Raw genomic sequence first — 18,283 nt, 5'->3', positions numbered from 1 at the left:
ATCAGCTACAGCTCTGCTCCCAAGCCCTTCTGTGCTCTGGTGATCCATGACAAGGATCCTAGCAATTCCATTCTCTCAGACTGGAGACAGCTTAAGTAGTCCAGATCTTGGTCTCTTTGCCATGGGCTTCTTCATCATCACTTCTGGGTCTTCTTAGGGAAGCAGTATCTCATTACTAATAGAAAGAGACATTTGTCATGTCTTAACTCATTCACATCCTAGAATAAGTCATCCCGAAGGGTTGTGTTCCAATAATGTATCACTGAGGATTCCATTATGTCAGACCTACTTCTCCTTGGGAATTGTCATGGTGGAGTGGAAAAGACAAGTTGAGTTTCCTCTAGAAGGTAGGTTAACCACACTGTTAGACCTATTTATGCATTTGTGTCTCCAAGCTAAACTCTGCAAGGTCCATGTTGTATTCATCCTTCTATCATCAATGTAAGCACAGGGCCTGCCTTATAGCAGATATCCAAAAACTATTTTTGAAAGAATGAGTCAGTTACTGAGAAGAAATAATAAAGGTTGTTTTCTATGGATTATTAGATCTTAAAAAAAACAGTATCAGAAAGAAGCATCACTGACTATAACCATTTACTCAGACGTTTCTTTAGAGTTTAGCTCTCTAGCATTCTTGGCTAGCAGAAACAGCATTAGTGTCAATAGATTATTCATAGCCCCAAAGCATGTTTTCCATTTGTTTTCTGTATGCTCCCTAGGAAACCATCAACTCCCAGTAGATCTTGGATGGGCTAGAATCTTTATCTTTGCATTTTTCAAAATTGATAATGCAAATGCCCATGGAACAGAAACAGCTTTGTTTCACTGGTGGTAGAAAAATCAAACACTCTGAAAGTGGTTCTTCTAAATTTATTCTTCCCATCTCTAGAAGAAATTCACATGCAATTTCCCAGAATCTCCCAATAACAAGAAAAGTCAAAATCTACTATGTGCTTCTTGAGGGCCACACATGGCATTATCTCATTGAAACCACACGACACCCCAAGGCGGTAAGTAATATTAACCCTATTTTGCAGATGGGAAGCTGTACTATGGGTAGGTCATTTAAGTAGTGCAGTCACCCTTTTAGTAATGGCAGAGCTGTGCTTTGCCCCAGATAGCCTGTTGTGCAATTACACTATTAATTAGTGTGTGTCCTGCCTAGTGCTCAGTTTAATGGCATTACCATTAATTCTACCTATTTCAATAGATCTCATTAAAGAAGAAAGAGGTATAGGGCATAGATGGAAAAGAAATTGGTCACTGTAAGGCTGTAATAAACTATGTGTGTCCCTGAAACCCCTACATCCATTTCTAATATTTTACAGATATATGTATCTTGAAAAAGTGCCATTGGTTATTCCAGAGTGGTTAACGTCTTTGCCCCCACCTTCACAGTTCCCCTTCCACACAGCTTCACCCACACACATGTGATGCACATGAACTTTGAGAACAATTGCTCTTTGGGGCTTGGGACTTGGATAGTGGTCATTAGCAAAAAGTGTTGAAGGAGTTATAGGCTTGACAGGTCTAAGTAGATTTCTTGTGGCATCTTCAGTTGTAAACTTGTCCGGGGTCTCTGAGTAAGACCTTGATCTTAAATATCCTTAAATATGCCAAGGCTGAGTAGAAATATGCCAACTGGGTAGAAAAAGGCTGTATTGGTCTTGTATTTACCTTTGTGATGACCTTGAGTTGTCTGGTAAATCTTATATTAGGCATTTGTAAACTCTGGTCTTGTTAGTAACCTAGACTCCTGTACTGGTCCATTTCGTTCCTCTCTTGGGTTCTGGGTTGGATTGGCCTGGTCTCTGCTCTAGATGAAATAAATGTTTCGTTTGCAAGACTTCGAGTCTTGTGAGGAGCTGGGATGGATTTTTTTTTTTTTTACAGTATGCTGGTATGAATTATGGATTATTCTCTTGGCTGAGTCCTTGTAGGAATGTGTCCTCATAAGGCTTGCTGTATTTGGCTTTGAGATTTGGCTAGACTCTGGCTGGATTAGGCTAAAGGGGATTGGTGATCAAACTTCAGGCTGGGCTTGGGTCTGGTTTAGGATAAATTGGGATGGTCTGTGGGCTTAGCTGAGGTGGGTTGTGAACTATATTACTCAGGATCTATCTCTGGGCTGACACTGACCGAAGTATGAAATTGGCTCATTTTTTTTCATGGCTCTGGATTAATCAGAGCTGGGTTAGGACTGTGTTGAATAAGTTCTATCTCTGCATTTGGGTGGCTGTAAACAGGGCTTTGAGATGGGTTTGGGACTGCCATAAATTGAGTCAAGGGATATATTGAAGTGAACTGATTTTCAAGCTAGACTGTGATGGGCTTTGGGTAAGGTTATCAGTGGGATGCTGGGTTTAACAAGGCTTTGACTGTTTCTGAGCTGAGGTTGTTGATGACTTGTCTTATGGAATGCCACCAAAGTATTTTGCTATAGACTATGGTTCTGCCACTGGACTTGGAGTTATTACTGGTGCCTTTTCTTTTCTTACAACCAAAAGCCATCATTCAGCTGATTTAGATTCTTTAGAAATGTTGTTATCCTGAACAGTAAATTGCTTCTGGGAATGCTGTCTTGACTTTTTGCAGATGGTGATCCCATGGAGGACAAGCATGAAGGAAATCTCATAACAGTTAAAAGAGACTAATTTTTACTGAAGGATGTTTTGCCTTAGAAGGCTATGGGGTGTCAACAAAGCCCAAGGACCAGTGGGACCTCCCAGACCTCAGCAAACATTGAACCTATTTGATTGACACAAAATTTGGTCGAGAGTGTCAGATCTGTCCATATTGTGGACAAATTTTGCTAAAGAAAAAATTTGCCAAATTTTCTTGAGTAGTCTCTGTTATCTGGAACATCTTCCAAAATCTTTGCCAGGAAACTGGACAAATGGTCCTTTGGTGCCCAGTGGGATTCTTAGAAGATTAGATGGCAATGTGATCGGGATAGCAAACTTTGTTTTCGAGAGCTTGACAAAAGGGGCTCAGTCAAATGTGTTGGAGAGTGGGGGACAAATAAGGGAGAGTGAGTCACTGGAGACTGGTAGACAGGAAGGTCATATTTAACAATTTCTGTCTCAAAGAACGAAGACTGGCAAATTCAGTAGAAAAGCGATTAGAGTGCAGGGCTAAAGCCTTAAGATGGTCAGTGTGGTAAGGCAAACTCTCCAATTTTTTGGAAGGCAGCGAACTTAAAATTCTTGGTATTCTTAAATATCTTGGGATCCTTCTTTGTGTCATAAAACATGCGAACATTCACAAGTTAACCCCCTATCCCTCTCTCTTCTTGAAATAGAAGTTTCCCCTTCCTAGCAACCCAGTGCAGTCTAATGTCCCCATGCACTGCTCCACCGGCATGCTCCTTGTTGACAAGATGACACGTGTCAAGTCAGTGGGGTTTTCTCAGGGCTCATGCTCTCAACTTCCACAGAATGTAGCACTGTTGATGCTTCTTCATTCAAGAAGCTCTTCTCTGCTTGACTTCCAGATTATCACTCAGACACATCCATGTGCATGGTTAATTTGCCCTTGTGTTTCTTCAACCCCAGAAATGTCTATCCATAGCCCAGGCATCATTTATAGTGTTCTTCCACTGACCTGAGTTTGAGAGGCAGAGGAATTCCTTCCAAACCCCATATGGCTTTCTCTAGGGAACTTGGGAAGGCCAGTCAATCTCCTCCAGGAAACAGGAGTCCTTGGAAGAGATTAGAATCAACCTCAGCCCAATCAGAGCACTGAGCATTCCCTCGAGATGATGATAACCTTTGCATAAAGGAATATTGATACTTGAACATCTCTGAGCTGTGAACTTAATCTGGGACATGCTAACAGGAACCCATTGGATACTCTTCCCAAGTTCTCCTCCAACCTCAAGTGACTGATCCACCTCTCCATTTCCCTACATGCACTAATTATAAGTCTGTTACATCCTCACAACCAAAGGGAAATATCGCCAATTTGAAGAACCTGAACATGTCTCCTCTTGTGGACCTGCTGAGCCACCATAGTGGTATCATACCAGGCACTTCATTTATCCTGTTATAGACTCTGGACACCTTTGTTCTACTTCAACATTCTCTGAGAATAATCATATCTCCATAGCTCAATATCAGGTTCACTTCATGGGCATATTTGGAGGACATCTCTCCATAGTGAGTGAGGCTGGCACAAAACCCTCTAATTGGAAGGTGCACCTGGAATGGATTTCTCTGGGCTAGAGAGAGAGTGAGAGAGAAGGGTAGAGTCACTTTTAAGATCTAGAAATGGTCAACATGTATTAACAGACCTCTATCTAGAATATTGAAAGAAAGGCAGAGACAGCTTGGTCATTCAAGCACCTGAATCCCTCTAACTACCTTTCTGTCTTCTAAAGCATCATCTTTGTCCCAGGGGAGAAGCTTCCACTCTCTCCCCTTTTCCATAACTTTGTTTCATACTGAATTTCCTTCCTCCCTGAGAATTCCCTCACCTATCTTTAATAATGGTGTCTCTAACTTTGAAGAGTTCTATCAGGACTCTTCTGATCCCCTGCCAGACTAACTTTCTAAACTATAAACGTCTAAATACATTACCCTGTCAACCAAACTCGAAAGGACCAAAGAGGTCCCTAGAGCATGAGGATGAGAGAAGACATTCATAAACTTCCCCCAAATCCCTTTCCAGTTCAAGCCCTTTCCTATTCTTTGCCAATCCTGTCACCCACAGATGTTCTCTCCATTATGTGTTTCTTTTTCTTTCCTTTTTTTTTTAAAGATTTTTTTGATGTGGACCATTTTTAAAGTCTTTATTGATTTTGTTACAGTATTGCCTCTGTTTTATGTTTTGTTTTTTTTGGCCACAAGGCAAATGGGATCTTAGCTCTCTGACCAGGGATCAAACCAGCATCCCCCGCACTGGAAGGCAAAGTCCCAACCACTGGACTGCCAGGGAAGTCCCTTCGTTACGTTTTTCTATCTTGTATTCCTTTCTTGTCCTAATCAGTTTCCCCTAGACTTTCTGCTTTCATCTACCCAGTTAATTGCTGTAGATTTTCCTCACCTTCATTCTCATTATAGAGCTGCAGTGAGACCAGGATGGGTTTTCAATCCTTTGGGGAGGGAAAGGGTATGAGAAAAGAAGACTTGGACAAGTTAGAGTATTTTAATCTCCCCCAAATTATTTTTTTCTGAGAGTAGTTATTAGTAGGTATTTTTTAAAAAGAACAGTTTCCTGGTCAAGTAAGCCTGGCAAATATGGTTAGACATTTTTCTCCTAAAGATGATATCCTAAAGATAGCCTGAAAATTTTAACATGGTAATGGGCATTTATTAGTTGTCTATGATTGCATAACAAGCTGCCCTCAAAATTAAGAGGCTTAAAACACAAATACACATTCATTCTCTCGTAATTTCTGTGGGACAGGAATCTGGGATTGGCTTGGCTGAGTGGTTCTGGCTTGGAGTTTCTCATATGGTTGCAGTCAAGATGTTGACCAGGGCTGCTGTCATCTGAAGGCTTGACTGGAGCTGGAGGATCCACCTCCAAGAAGGGCCACTCACATGGCGGGCAGATTGATGCTGGCTTTCAGCAGGGGATCTCAGTTTCCTACTACATGGGCTCCTCCATAGGGCTGCTTGAGCAACCTCATGACATGGCATTGGGCTCCCCAGGGAAAGTGGTCCAAGAGAGCAAGGAGGAAACTACAATATCTTTCTTTTATTTATTGAAATATAGTTGATTTATAATGTTGTAATTGTTTTAGGTTTACAGCAAAGTCATTCATATCTATCTATCTATCTATCATCTATCTATTCTTTCTCAGATTCTTTCCCATTATAGCTTATTACAAGATATTGAATATAGTTCCCTGTGCTATAATAGGACCTTGTTGTTTACCTATTTTGTATATAGTAGTATGTATATGTTAATCACAAACTCCTAATTTATCACCCCCCCCAAACACACTTTCCCCTTTGGTACCCATAATTTTGTTCTCTATGTCTGTGAGTCTGTTTTTGTTTTGTAAATAAGTTCATTTGTATTTTTTTAGATTCCACATATATATTTTAGATTCCACATATGATATTTGTCTTTCTCTGACTTACCTCATTTAGTATGATAATCTCTAAGTCTATCCATGTTGCTGCAAATGACATTATTTCATTATTTTTTATGGCTCAGTGATAGTCCATTGTACACATCTTCTTTATCCATTCGTCTGTCGATGGACTTTGAGATTGCTTCCATGTCTTGGCTATTGTAAATAGTGCTGTTATGAACATTGGGGTCATACAGCTCAATATCAGAAAAACAAACAACCCAGTCAAAAAACAGGCAGAAGACCTAAATAGACATTTCTCCAAAGAAGACGTACAGCTGGCCAACAGGCACATGAAAAAAAATGCTCAACATCACTAACTATTAAAGAAATGCAAATCAAAACTACAATGAGGTATCACCTCACACTGGTCAGAATGGCCATGATTAAAAAGCTTACATATAATAAATGCTGGAGAGGGTGTGGAGAAAAGGAAACCCTCCTGCACTGTTGGTGGGAATGTAAATTGGTGTAGCCACTATGGAGAACAGTATGGAGGTTCCTTAAAAAACTAAAAATAAAGTTACCATATGATCCAGCAATCCCACTCCTGGGCATACATCTGGAGAAAATTCTAATTCAAAAAGATAAATGCCAGTATCCTTTACGACCTAGTCTCAGAAGTCGCACACCATCATTTCCGCAGTATCTTATTAATTACACAGAGATCAGTCTCATTCAGTGTGGGAGGGGAGGTGTGAATACCAGGAGATGAGGAATATTAGGGATCATTTGGGAGGCAAGCTGGTGCAATGCATTATGAATCTCCAAAACTTAGAGACTCTCAAGCAGAGGGGAAGATGAGTGTCTGGAGAAATAATCCTGAAAAATGGAGCAAGAGTGTGTATTGAGGATTCCCAGAATGGAAGACGTATGAAGCTAAAACTGGGTTCTGGCTGGGAACGGGGGCCCAGAGCCCACTCTAAAGAGGATCCCTCACTGCAGAAACGCTCGCACAGGGCTTCCCTGCCAGTCCCAAACTTCTTGGAAGGTTCACCCTCTTGTAAGCTGTTTACTTCCTCTGTCCTAAATCAAAGACTGGGTGAAAAAAAGTCAAAGTTCACAGGCTGAAAAGAACTTATCACAGAAACTCTAAACTCTGGAGATGAAGACAATCGCTATAGCATACTCAGCTGTTCCAGGCAGGAACAGCTTTCTGTGTGGGACTGTTTTTGCTTTCAGCCACATGACCGCATCCCAACAGTCTCTTTTATGATCTGCGCTAAGTGTATAGTAAGGTCACTTGGATGATTCAGATCACAAAGGCCCGTTCTTCTCTGCTCATTTGCCCAGTGTCTTGTTTGCAAAGGTCCCAGCCTGGGGTCGGAGCCATAGTGCTTGGAGTAAGTTCTCATCAAACGTTTACAGTGACCTTATTAGTGGACGTAGGACAGGAAAGGAAAGAGCAAGGATAAAAAGGCTAGCGAGTGAGAAAGAAGTAGAAATGGGGAAGAGGTAATGCAGAATGAAAGGGAAGATGCGTGAGAAAACGGAAGGAATAAGAAAACGGGCACACCCACGCTCCCTTGAACGCGGAAGAGTGCTTTGCCGTCCTTGGCCACAAGGTGGCACCCTTTGAACTTTCTTCCCGCATCAAAATAAGAAAGGGGGGTGGGTAGAGAGGAGGGAGAAAAGGCAAAGCACTCCCCCAATCAAGAACAATTTGAAAACCCACCCCATAATATTTAAAATCTGGGACAAAGAACCATCAGCACGGAACTGCTTCAATTGCAAAACCTCAGCGCTGCCTCCGGAGCGGCCTGCCGGCCCGAGTCAAAAACAACCCCTTTAAAAAAGCGGACTACAGCGTTGGGATTCTTGAAACCTGAAACCTAGAAAAAGAATCTTAGCGGAAACCAGAAGGAAAAACTTGAACTCCTCCAGACAATTGCTTCCGGGGAGTTTCGGGAGAGCGAGGGGGAATAAAAGGCCCGAGAGGAGAGCCCCTCGGATGGCGCGCCCTTGAGGGTCCTGGCGAGTTCGAGGAGCGTGGGAAGGAGAGGACCCTACCCTCTCCCTGGGCTGCAGGTCATGGCCACCGTGGAGCAGAAAGCCCTGGGCATTGGCTTCAAGTGTCTCTCTTTGGCCACTTTTGTGCTCATCTGCGCCGGGCAAGGGGGACGCAGGGAGGAAGGGGGTCCAGCCTGCTACGGGGGATTTGACCTGTACTTCATTTTGGACAAGTAAGTGCCCTGAGTTTTCCACTCTAGTTTAAGCTGGTGATGCTTTCTCCCCGGGCTAGGCTCCTTGGCATTGTGGATTTGGGACAGGCACGCATCTCCAGGGACCAAGAGGGGCCGCGGGAGGCGGCGGTGCCCCCAGCGCTGCGCCTTTGTGGACGGGGCGCGCCTCCCCCTCCCTCGCCGCTGCCCGAGCCGGCGGGGCAGGCGTCGCTGCTTGTTCTCGGGACAAATTCTTTTCTGCCTTGCTTTCTCTTGACCGAGGCGCGTGAGTCTGAGGATGGAAATGTAAGGATACTGTTGACCTACTACTTTTCCGTGAACCCTTTCCATTTGCTTTAGAAACCTTGGTGAGAAAAGCTTGCTTACGAGAGGCAGAACTTTCAGGCATGTGTAAAGTAAGAGGCGTGGGCTTTTAAAAGTCAATCGTCTCTTGTTTAAAAACTGTCCTACATATTGCTTTATCTTTGTTCCTAATGATAGAATGTAGGCTGACTGGGAAGTTAGTGAAAATACAAGGCGGATTTCTCCACCCCGGCACCATTGAGTTTGAGGCTGGGGAGTTCTTTGTCGTGGGGACGTCCTGTGCCTTGCAGGGTGTTGAGCATCCCTGGCCTCTACCCACTAGATGCCGGTACTACCCCCCTCCAGAATCTCCCCTGCACCCCTGCCCCCCATCCCGCGCTGCCTCCACCGTCTCTCCACGGTGACAAGCAAAAATGTCTCTAGAAGTTGCCAAAAGTCCCCTGCGGGTATATTCCTCCTCCCTCTCGGCTTGAGAAACCCTGATGTAGGCGAATTCAAGTTCTTGGCGATTTGACTCGTGGGCTACCAGGGTGGTGGAGGAGCCCTGGTTTCCTTGCGAAAATGGATGAGGCTTCAGGACTGCTCAAGGGAGAGCTGAACTCTGACCAATCCCCCTTAGATTTGCCAAGCCACAGTCATTCAAGGAAGTTTCATGCTATCTACTAAAAAGCAGCTTTAACAATAAAAAGCCCCTCAGAGGAGATCCGTGCTAACACTGGTGTGCTCCCCACTGCCAGGACGGGCGCTTGCTGTTACAGTGGTGGGGAGATTAATTTCACAGACTGGAAAGTATTTGCGAGTTGGAAAAAGAGTCCTGCAAAATAAGCTGGCCAGCTAGACACCAAATGTGCTTTGCAGTTGCCCCTGGAGTTTGAATTTTTCCGTAAAGGCTGTTTTGAACTCCAGATTCTTTGGATGAAAAGGGAGATCTCTTTCTTGGAGATTTATGAGAAGGTGGATACTGAAAATATACTTCAATGCTAAGAAATGGAATGTCTTTTGTTACTTCTAGAGCCTGGGAGCACCAGCTCACAGATTCAGAGACTGTGTCTGAAAACAGTCAGTGATGCCTATCATTGTTCTTTTAAAAAAAAAGAAAAAGAAAAAAGAAAAAAAAAAAAGAAAAGAAAGCCAGTTCAGAAGAACATAGAGGCAGATTTGAAAAAAAGGACAGAATCACCATGTCTCTGAATGGAATAATTCCACACTGTAGAGATATCAACTCTTTCCAAATTAATTTATAAAATGAATTAAACTTTAAAATCAGAGCTCTGAAAAAACTTATTTTGGTGGTGAGAGGAATTTAGCAAAATGATTCTAGGTTTATCTTAGAGGGGGAAAAAAAAACAGGTAATAAGAGCTAAAACATTTTGGGAAAAGAATAATGAAGAAATACTTATACCTCCAAATATTAAAATGTATTGTGAGGCAAATTAATTAAAGAACAGGATGGTAAAGGTCAAAGAATAGGTATACATAATAGAAAATCTAGAAATAGATCCAAGGGCATGTACTTCCGTTTAGTGGAAGTTCAAATCAGTGGAGAACGAATTCATTATTTTTAAAAATGGTTTTTGAACAAATGGTTGGTAACATGGGAAAAGAAAAAGGTTAGATTTATACTTTACCCCACACACAAAAATAAATTCCAAGAGGTTTGAAAATTTAAATGTTAAACATTTCATTTTTAAAAGGAAGTGTTGAAAGAATTAGAAGAAAATGTAGATGAGTATTACTGTAATCTTAGATTTAGAGCTTTAAAAACAGAGTAGAAACAATAAAGAAAACTACAAAAAGATTTAAATATATTAAAATCTTATGTCTATAAACGAAAAATGCCATAAATAAAAGATAACAAGTTACAAAAACTTTTGCAACATAAATACACCTCTGTAGAGTAACCTTAATATATAATAAGCAGTTTTAAAAAGATCATCCCAATAGAAAACAGGCTTACTATATAAATAATTCACACACAAAAATGAAAGTCAATAAACAAAAAAGTTCAACTTCCCTAGTAATCAAATAAATGGAAAAATCAAACAAGATGTAATTTTTATTAAGTTGGCAGAGATTTTTAAAGAATTATAATATTCAGTATTGTCCAACTTGTGGGAGGGAGGGCCATTGTCATATCTTACTAACGAAAATATAAATTTGTTTGGTCTTTCTAGACTTGTGCTGTCCAGTAGAACTTTCTGTGTTGATGGAATGTTCTCTATCTGTGCTTTCCAGTATGGTAGCCACTAGTCCTATGTGGCTATTGACGCCTGAATTGTTCCTAGTGGGACTGAAGAAAGGAACTTTCTATTTTATTTAAGTTTAATTAATTTAAATTTAAATAGCCACATGTGGCTACTGTATTGGATAGCACAGACAAGAAGATAATTTGGCAACCTGTATCAAAGGAAAAATCCAAGACAGAAAGAAGTGCCTATGTGTATGTTCATGGCAGTGCTGTTTGTGATAATAAAGCTGAAAATTACCTAAATGTCTAAGAACAGAGGATTTAATAAGACATGATACACACATGATATTGAGTACGCATGTTATGCATGCTTGTAAGATATTTTTATTATTTATTTATTTATTTATTTTTGCGGTACGCGGGCCTCCCACTATTGTGGCCTCTCCCGTTGCGGAGCGCAGGCTCCGGACGCACAGGCTCAGCGGCCATGGCTCACGGGCCCAGCCGCTCCGCGGCATGTGGGATCTTCCCGGACCGGGGCACGAACCCGTGTCCCCTGCATCGGCAGGCGGACTCTCGACCACTGCGCCACCAGGGAAGCCCTGTAAGATATTTTTAGGAGAAATACTTAATGCTCATAATATACTCTTAGGTGAAAATACAGTTACCAGACATTATACATTGTGATTCTACCTTTCTAAAAATATAAACACACACATGTATATGTCTCTATTTACCCAATATGTAATAGTATTTGTCTGTAGAAAGTAGGATTTTTAAATTCTTTTTTTACACTTTTCTGAATCTTCACATTTTTCTGCAAAGAACATATATTACTTTTATATTCAACCAAAATAAGTTATCCTGAGTTTTTAAAATTTATTTATTTATTCATTTATTTAATTTTTGGCTGCATTGGGTCTTTGCTGCTGCATGAGGGTTTTCTCTAGCTGCTGAGAGCAGGGGCTACTCTTGGTTGCGGTGGGCAGGCTTCTCATTGCGGGGGCTTCTCTTGTTGCAGAGCACTGGCTTCTAGGTGCACGGGCTTCAGTAGTTGAGGCACATGAGCTTCAGTAGTTGTGGCACATGGGCTTCAGTAGTTGTGGCTCGCGGGCTCTAGAGCGCAGGCTCAGTAGTTGTGGCGCACGGGCTTAGCTGCTCCTCGGCATGTGGGATCTTCCTGGACCAGGGCTCGAACCCATGTCCCCTACATTGGCAGGTGGGTTCTTAACCACTGCACCACCAGGGAAGTCCTGTCCTGAGTTTTTAAAAACTCACTTCAAGTGTTAGGAGGCTGTCTAACCAGCCTGCTGAGCCCCAAGTCCCTCATGATGATAGAGGATGCTGCCTCTTTCATGTTTAATCCTGGAGTACATTTCTAAATGCACCATAGGATCCTTGGCAATATGTTGGGGACCCAAAAATGTTCCAGGAAAAAAATGGTGGGGAGACCTTTACAAGTACCTACCTTTACATGGAGGTGGACTCCTCTGGCTTCCTTTGGTTGTCCTATTGCTTGAAGAGAGGGACATTTTTGTGCTGAATGAGAAACTTGCTAGAGCTTGGTGTGTTAAGCATGTGTACCTCCAGCTTGCCATCTCGAGTCAGGCTAATTTATGGGATTGTGGAGCCCAGAGCTGGGGGATGGACCAAAAGGCAGTGACAGCAAACAGTCCCCTGGCTGGTCCCTAAAGACATGGTCTTCCGTCCTAGAAAGAATCTCCCCAAACAGTGCTGTCCAGCACCCAACTGTCGCAGCGTGCAAAGGGAAAGAATTCTGATGCGTTTTTTCCTTGGGCTTCTAAGGTCCTCTGGCCATCAACACACTGTCTACAGGCTGAAACCAACGGCTCACAAGGCACTGAATTCACCATTCTTCTCCCAACCCCTCAACTCCCTTTTTTCCCAGCGAATGGTTCTCTTCTTTTCTGTGACATTAAATCTCAGCTTATTTCAGCTTTAAGCAGGATGTGTCTCTGGCCTGGAAGAAACCCAGATTATACATTTAATGGAACGTCATGTTTTCTCAACCAGAAGCAAAGACTTCATAATGATAACCTAGACTACCACAGCAACACAATAGGGCATTATTAGTGGCTTTGGCGACGGGGCTGGCGGACTGGGCTTCACAAGGCTTTATATGATGGAATTTCATGTTCATTCGAGCATGCTTTTCTGGTTACAGTCAGGAAAAGTAGACTGCTGGGAATTCAATCAGGGATTTGAAAAGTCAGATTTAGAAGGGCTCTGTCCAGAGGAAAACAGTCAAGGAGCAGCTGGCCTTCTTAAGTCTTCCAGGGGGTCCTCTAAGATTAATGCACCCAGTTGACCAACCGCCAGACATGGATGTACCTTTCCCCTCTTGCAAGGCTCTTCTGTTATTACACTAGATATTTATGTATCACACATTGGTCTATTTTATGGAGAGCTATTAGTCACCTAAATGGAAAAAGTGGATTCTCCATCGTGAGTCTGGGGAAGTGCTGCCTGTATTCATGTGTGCCCTACAGACTTCAAAAATAGAATGGTGGGATGGGGCAGGAGTGGAGGAGATGGTGTGCTGGAGGATGGCAGTAAGCCCTGAATAGTTGATTTCTAGGACTTCCCAAAGCCACAGCCTGTCACCCAATAAATCCTTCCATCTGCAGGGGCCCTCTACAGGCTTACCGTGTGTTGCTTCCCCATTAGACCCCCCAGCTCCTTCCTCCATGACTTCCTTTTTGTTCAACACCAATTTTCTCTTTCTCTTTTCCCCATACAAGGGGACCCTGTCTTGCCATTCACCCAGACCCACCCCAGCATCCACAATTGGATGGTCACATGTGGTGATGATCTGTAGGGCCACTCCTATGTGTTATACTCCAGGGACATGGTCATTAAGCAGATTTTTATAACGTTAGACTGGGAACCTCACCACCTTCTGGGTTCCCAAATATTAACTTTCAAAAGAAATCTTTAGAGTCGAAACTAAAGTCTCCCAGCACTTACACCATCTCACAAATGTCCCATAGACAACCTTGCTTGGTCGCTAGGGCAAGTGCTACTGTCTCTAATTTACAGATGAGAATACTGTTCAATCTTTGTCAACATACCGGATTAAGTGACCCGCGGAAGGACCTAGGATTAGATAATGACAGAGCTGGGACGATGTCTGCTGCTGACTCTCAGCCCAGCTCTTTCCACTCATCACTGCCCTGGGCAGTTGGGTCATAATGAGAAACACATGGCAATACGCCTGGGTAGATTCCAGGAATTAAAACCCCCTGCATCAGAGTTTCAGGAAATGATGGTATATAAGGCGGTTAAGGTTACTTAATTGAGGAGCTACTGCTCTGCTGTTAAATCAGCTATAGTTGATTGAAAGTATCAGGGACTCCGACCCTATGCAGCCCACAGAGATGGTTCAGAGGTCTGGGGCTTAACTGATGGATAGGACTCTGAGGACATCTGATTATAATGCACTGAAAGATCCAATGAATTAATAATTTGTTCAAATTGAGTCTGATGGAAAAGGGAAATTCATCTCTGTAGGTGTGTTAAAACACAAAGACGTAGCTTTTTTCAGAAATGCTTTGGAAGAAGTCTTCCAGTAACAAAAATGCAAACTTGACTCTCAGTAAGGAAAACAGAGTCCATTAGAAGGTACCTTGAAAATGCTACAATAATAATTCTAAGAGGCATCAGGGAAAAAAAGTTTTTCAGGAGCCAGGAATGTCTTTTTTTTGTATTGAGATGAATTCTATGGCTGGTTTTCAGTGTTCCTCCGACTAAGTTCCAGATTTGGAGAGGACTTATCAGGTCAGGTAATAGTTAGTAGAACTGCCTGCAAATTGGAAGGTTTGGCTTATGGTTCAAAATAAAAATAAATAAGACAAAACTCTTTTTTTTGTTTTGTGTTTCTGTCTGAGTCAGCCAAGTAATTCTAGTTTCCTTAGCTGTGGAGACCTGGTAAAACTCAGTGTTAAGCTGAGAATAGAATCCTGGAGTGCTGGAGGAAGGCACCTGTCCTAAAATAACCTGCCACTATCTTCAATGCTGAAGGACTCCCAGTGGTCCAGGAACAAACTCTGCCACCCCTTAGCGAGACTTGGCTGTCACATAAGTGCAAATAGGATTTGCTTTATGCTAATTTAGAATGTGTGTCTAATTTTTGATGTGTGGCCAAGAGCCTAGATTTCACCTCTCCCAGTGATTACTGGGCAACAAAAGACAAAGTGGGTACTTGGATATTTCCTAACATGTTTCCCAGACATGCCAGGTTTGTACTGAAAATAGTAACTAGATTTCTTCCATTTGGAAGAGCTGAGTCTTTCATTCATTTGGCGTAAATATGTTCTCAATTCCAGTCACAAGTGTGTGCTCCATTAAAATCATAGATGACAATGCCTATTGCAAACAATGTCCTATTCTGGGTGCTGTAAGGAATGGAAGAGAAGCAGGAAGCTGTCCCAGACTATTTGCTTTTTATGTAGAAATATATTAGAAGGACTCCAGGCAGTCAAAGCTAAAGGCTCCAGTGAGGATTTGGGACAGGGGGGCAGGTAAAGTCAATTTTAGATCAATAAGGAGAAGAAATAATAAGGTTTTCTGAGCCCTTGCCATGCACTGCATAAGCACTTCGCCTGTATGATCCCATTTAGTTATCTCCTTCGCAACCCCGTAAGGCCAGCACAGTCATGATCACCGTTTGACACATGAGGAAACAGGTTTAACAAGGTTAGCCAATGTCAGTGTAAGTGGTGAACTCGGCCTCTCTGACTCATGATCTATGCGCAAGATGAAAAGAATCTAAACATGTAAGAGAACATTGAATCAATCAGGGTAGGTTAGGTTATGCCATGGTAACAAACAATCCCCCAACTGTCAGTGACACAAAACAACAAAGGTATAAACCTTTGTGATCTCTGCCTCTGCTCCACGTCTGGTGGGGGTCAACAGGGGCTCTGCTCAGGGTAGTCATCTGAGGGCTAGGCTGGTGGAGATTCCTTAACACCAGCTTCCGCCATCACGGCTGCAAAGGAAGGAAACGCTGGAGAGTCTCCAGCTGGAGCACTGCCAATAAATTAATAGCTTGTTCAGACTGGATCTGATGGAAAAGGGAAATTCAACTCTGCAGAGTTGTGAAATGACATGTATCCTTCCACTCACAAGCCATCAGTCAGAACTGGTCACGTGGCTTCACCCTAAAGAGGGTGATAAAACATCATCCTGGGACTTCCCTGGTGGCGCAGTGGTAAAGAATCCGCCTGCCAATGCAGGGGACACTGGTTCAATCCCTGGTCCAGGAATATCCCACATGCCGCAGAGCAACTAAGTCCATGTGCCACAACTAATGAGCCTGCGCTCTAGAGCCCACGAGCCACAACTACTGAAGCCCGCCTGCCTAGAGCCCGTGCTCCGCAGCAAGAGAAGCCACCGTGATGAGAAGCCCGTGCACCGCAACGAAGAGTAGCCCCCGCTCACCGCAACTAGAGAAAGCCCGTGTGCGGCAACGAAGACCCAACACAGCCAAAAATAAATTAATTAATTAAAAAAAAAAGTCATCCTCCTGTGTATCTAAAAGGAGAGGAAAGCCAGATATGGGTGGGCATTAAAAGCCTCTACTACAAACCTTTAATTACACACTGCTTTTGCCTGAGTAAGCAAGAAAGGAGTAGTCCCTGGGAGAGGATAAAGAGGTAAGACTTCTGGTACAGAGTCAGCGTTGAGCCACGTTTTAGATGGATTCATCAACCTGGAATTATGATCAGACATGACAGCTCAAACGCACCCATGAGGCAGCGATGGCCCCTTGCTTTTTTTCCTCCCTTTCCCATTGCTCCCATTCTTTAGATGAAACATTCAGTGCCGTGGGCAGGGGATTAAATTAGATTAAATGGAAACAGAAATGAAGATGAGACATGCTTCCTTGATAGCTAAGTATTACACAAATATATTTGAAAGCTAAGAATCCCTTTGCCCATAGTTTGTGGACTGTGAGGGAATTTGAAAGACGGTGAGTGGAGAGCAGCCCCTGGAACACAGCAGCAGCCAGGCCGAGAGGATGCTGTTCATTGCAGAAGCTAATTCAGACCTTGAATCAAGAGTATCTGGGTTCCAGCCAAACGTCTTTCTAAGTAGGGGTGTCACTTGCCATTTTCAGTGGGACAGTTTTTCACCGTGAGGGACTGTAGGATGCTTAGCATTTCTGATCCTTCTTTTGTAAATGCCACTAGTCTTCCTAGTTGTTGTGATATCCAAGAAATAAATACCTCTACATTTATCTCTAAATGCCTTCCTGTGAGATGGTACCATCCTGGTTGAGAACCCCTGACTGAAAGAAAGCAGAGTAGATCAAGGCATGCCAGTGAAGCCAATTCCAAGCATGGTAGGACTACATCTGAGCAGGAAGAACATTTGTCTGGAGGAAGAACGAGGGAGTCTTCAATGATAAGAGGGCCAGTGAGAACTGCGGACCTTGGAAGTGAATGTGCTAAACAAGTGGCTCTCAACCAGGGGCCAGATCAGATCCTCAGGGGCCTGGGGCAGGCGTGTATATTTTGGAAAAGCTTCCCAGGTGTTTGTGATGTGCGTCTGTCCCTCCCACAATAAATCATGAAAGTGAACAGGAAGACAAGAAAAGCTGTCCCATAATGATGGCCTTGTTCCTCTATCATGAGGATGTAGCTGAGGCAGTAGATGCCTGAGAACTGGATGCCAAGCAGAGTTCTTATTTTAGATGGTGGTAGGGGAAGCCCAACATGATATGGAGAGGAAGAGCCAAGGTCACAGATAGGCCATGCTTTGCCCTCTTTTGTTGGCAGGTCCTGCCGTGCGTGCAAACACACGGAGGCCATGGTGTTTGCTAGGACAGTCCTTTGTTTCCTTTCTTTCAAGACTCCTGGCATGAAATGTGACCCAGTGCCTCATGGGAATGAACTGAGCTCAAGCACAGGGGGAGCTGACTTTGGAATCAGGCATCTCTGGCTTCAGATACCAGCTCAACCTTTCACCAAGCTGTACAACCTTGAGCAAATTATTTAGCCTTTCCGAACCTCAGTCTTCTCATTAATAAAACAGGCATTAAAATTTCTGCCTTGCAGAAGTGTCCTAAAGATTAAATAATATTAGATTAAAAGCTTTAATGAAGCATTTGGTATGTGAGTGCCCAAGATGTTGATGACGATGGTGGTTGTGGTGGTGACAGTACTGGTGGTGGTGATGGTAGTGATGATGGTGATGGTGGTGGTATTGATGGTGTGACGGTAGTGGTGATGGTGATGGTGTTATTGATGGTGGCAGTGATGACTACGATAGAGCTGATGGTGATGGTGGTGGTATTGATGGTGTGATGGTAGTGGTGATGGTGATGGTGAAGGTGGTGATATTGATGGTGGTATTGATGGTGTGGTGGTGGTGGTAATGGTGGTAGTTACCCCTAGGGAAAAAGGATGTGGTCCTCTAACAAAAGACACCTCCTTAGATTATAAGCAGGACTGCCTGGCTAGGGTAAGGAATACATCAATTCAATTCAGTATTTATCAAACT

At 43.1% G+C, this 18,283-nt stretch overlaps 1 protein-coding gene across 1 annotated transcript in view; it reads left to right on the top strand.

Annotated features, from left to right (window-relative positions):
- Nucleotides 1–7,760: 7,760 nt before the first annotated feature.
- Nucleotides 7,761–18,283, top strand: part of ANTXR1 (ANTXR cell adhesion molecule 1) — a 238,597-nt gene continuing 228,074 nt past the window's right edge. Inside the window, 1 exon segment of the mRNA XM_029231442.1 lies at nucleotides 7,761–8,265. Coding sequence (XP_029087275.1) covers nucleotides 8,114–8,265 — 152 coding nt within the window. The 5' untranslated portion in view covers nucleotides 7,761–8,113.

Source organism: Monodon monoceros, unplaced genomic scaffold, assembly GCF_005190385.1.
Source record: "Monodon monoceros isolate NGI ecotype Baffin Bay Population unplaced genomic scaffold, NGI_Narwhal_1 Super_Scaffold_19, whole genome shotgun sequence".
Lineage (NCBI taxonomy): Eukaryota > Metazoa > Chordata > Mammalia > Artiodactyla > Monodontidae > Monodon > Monodon monoceros.
The sequence above is the reverse complement of the archived record's forward strand: the minus strand, read 5'-3'. Positions and strand labels throughout refer to the sequence as shown.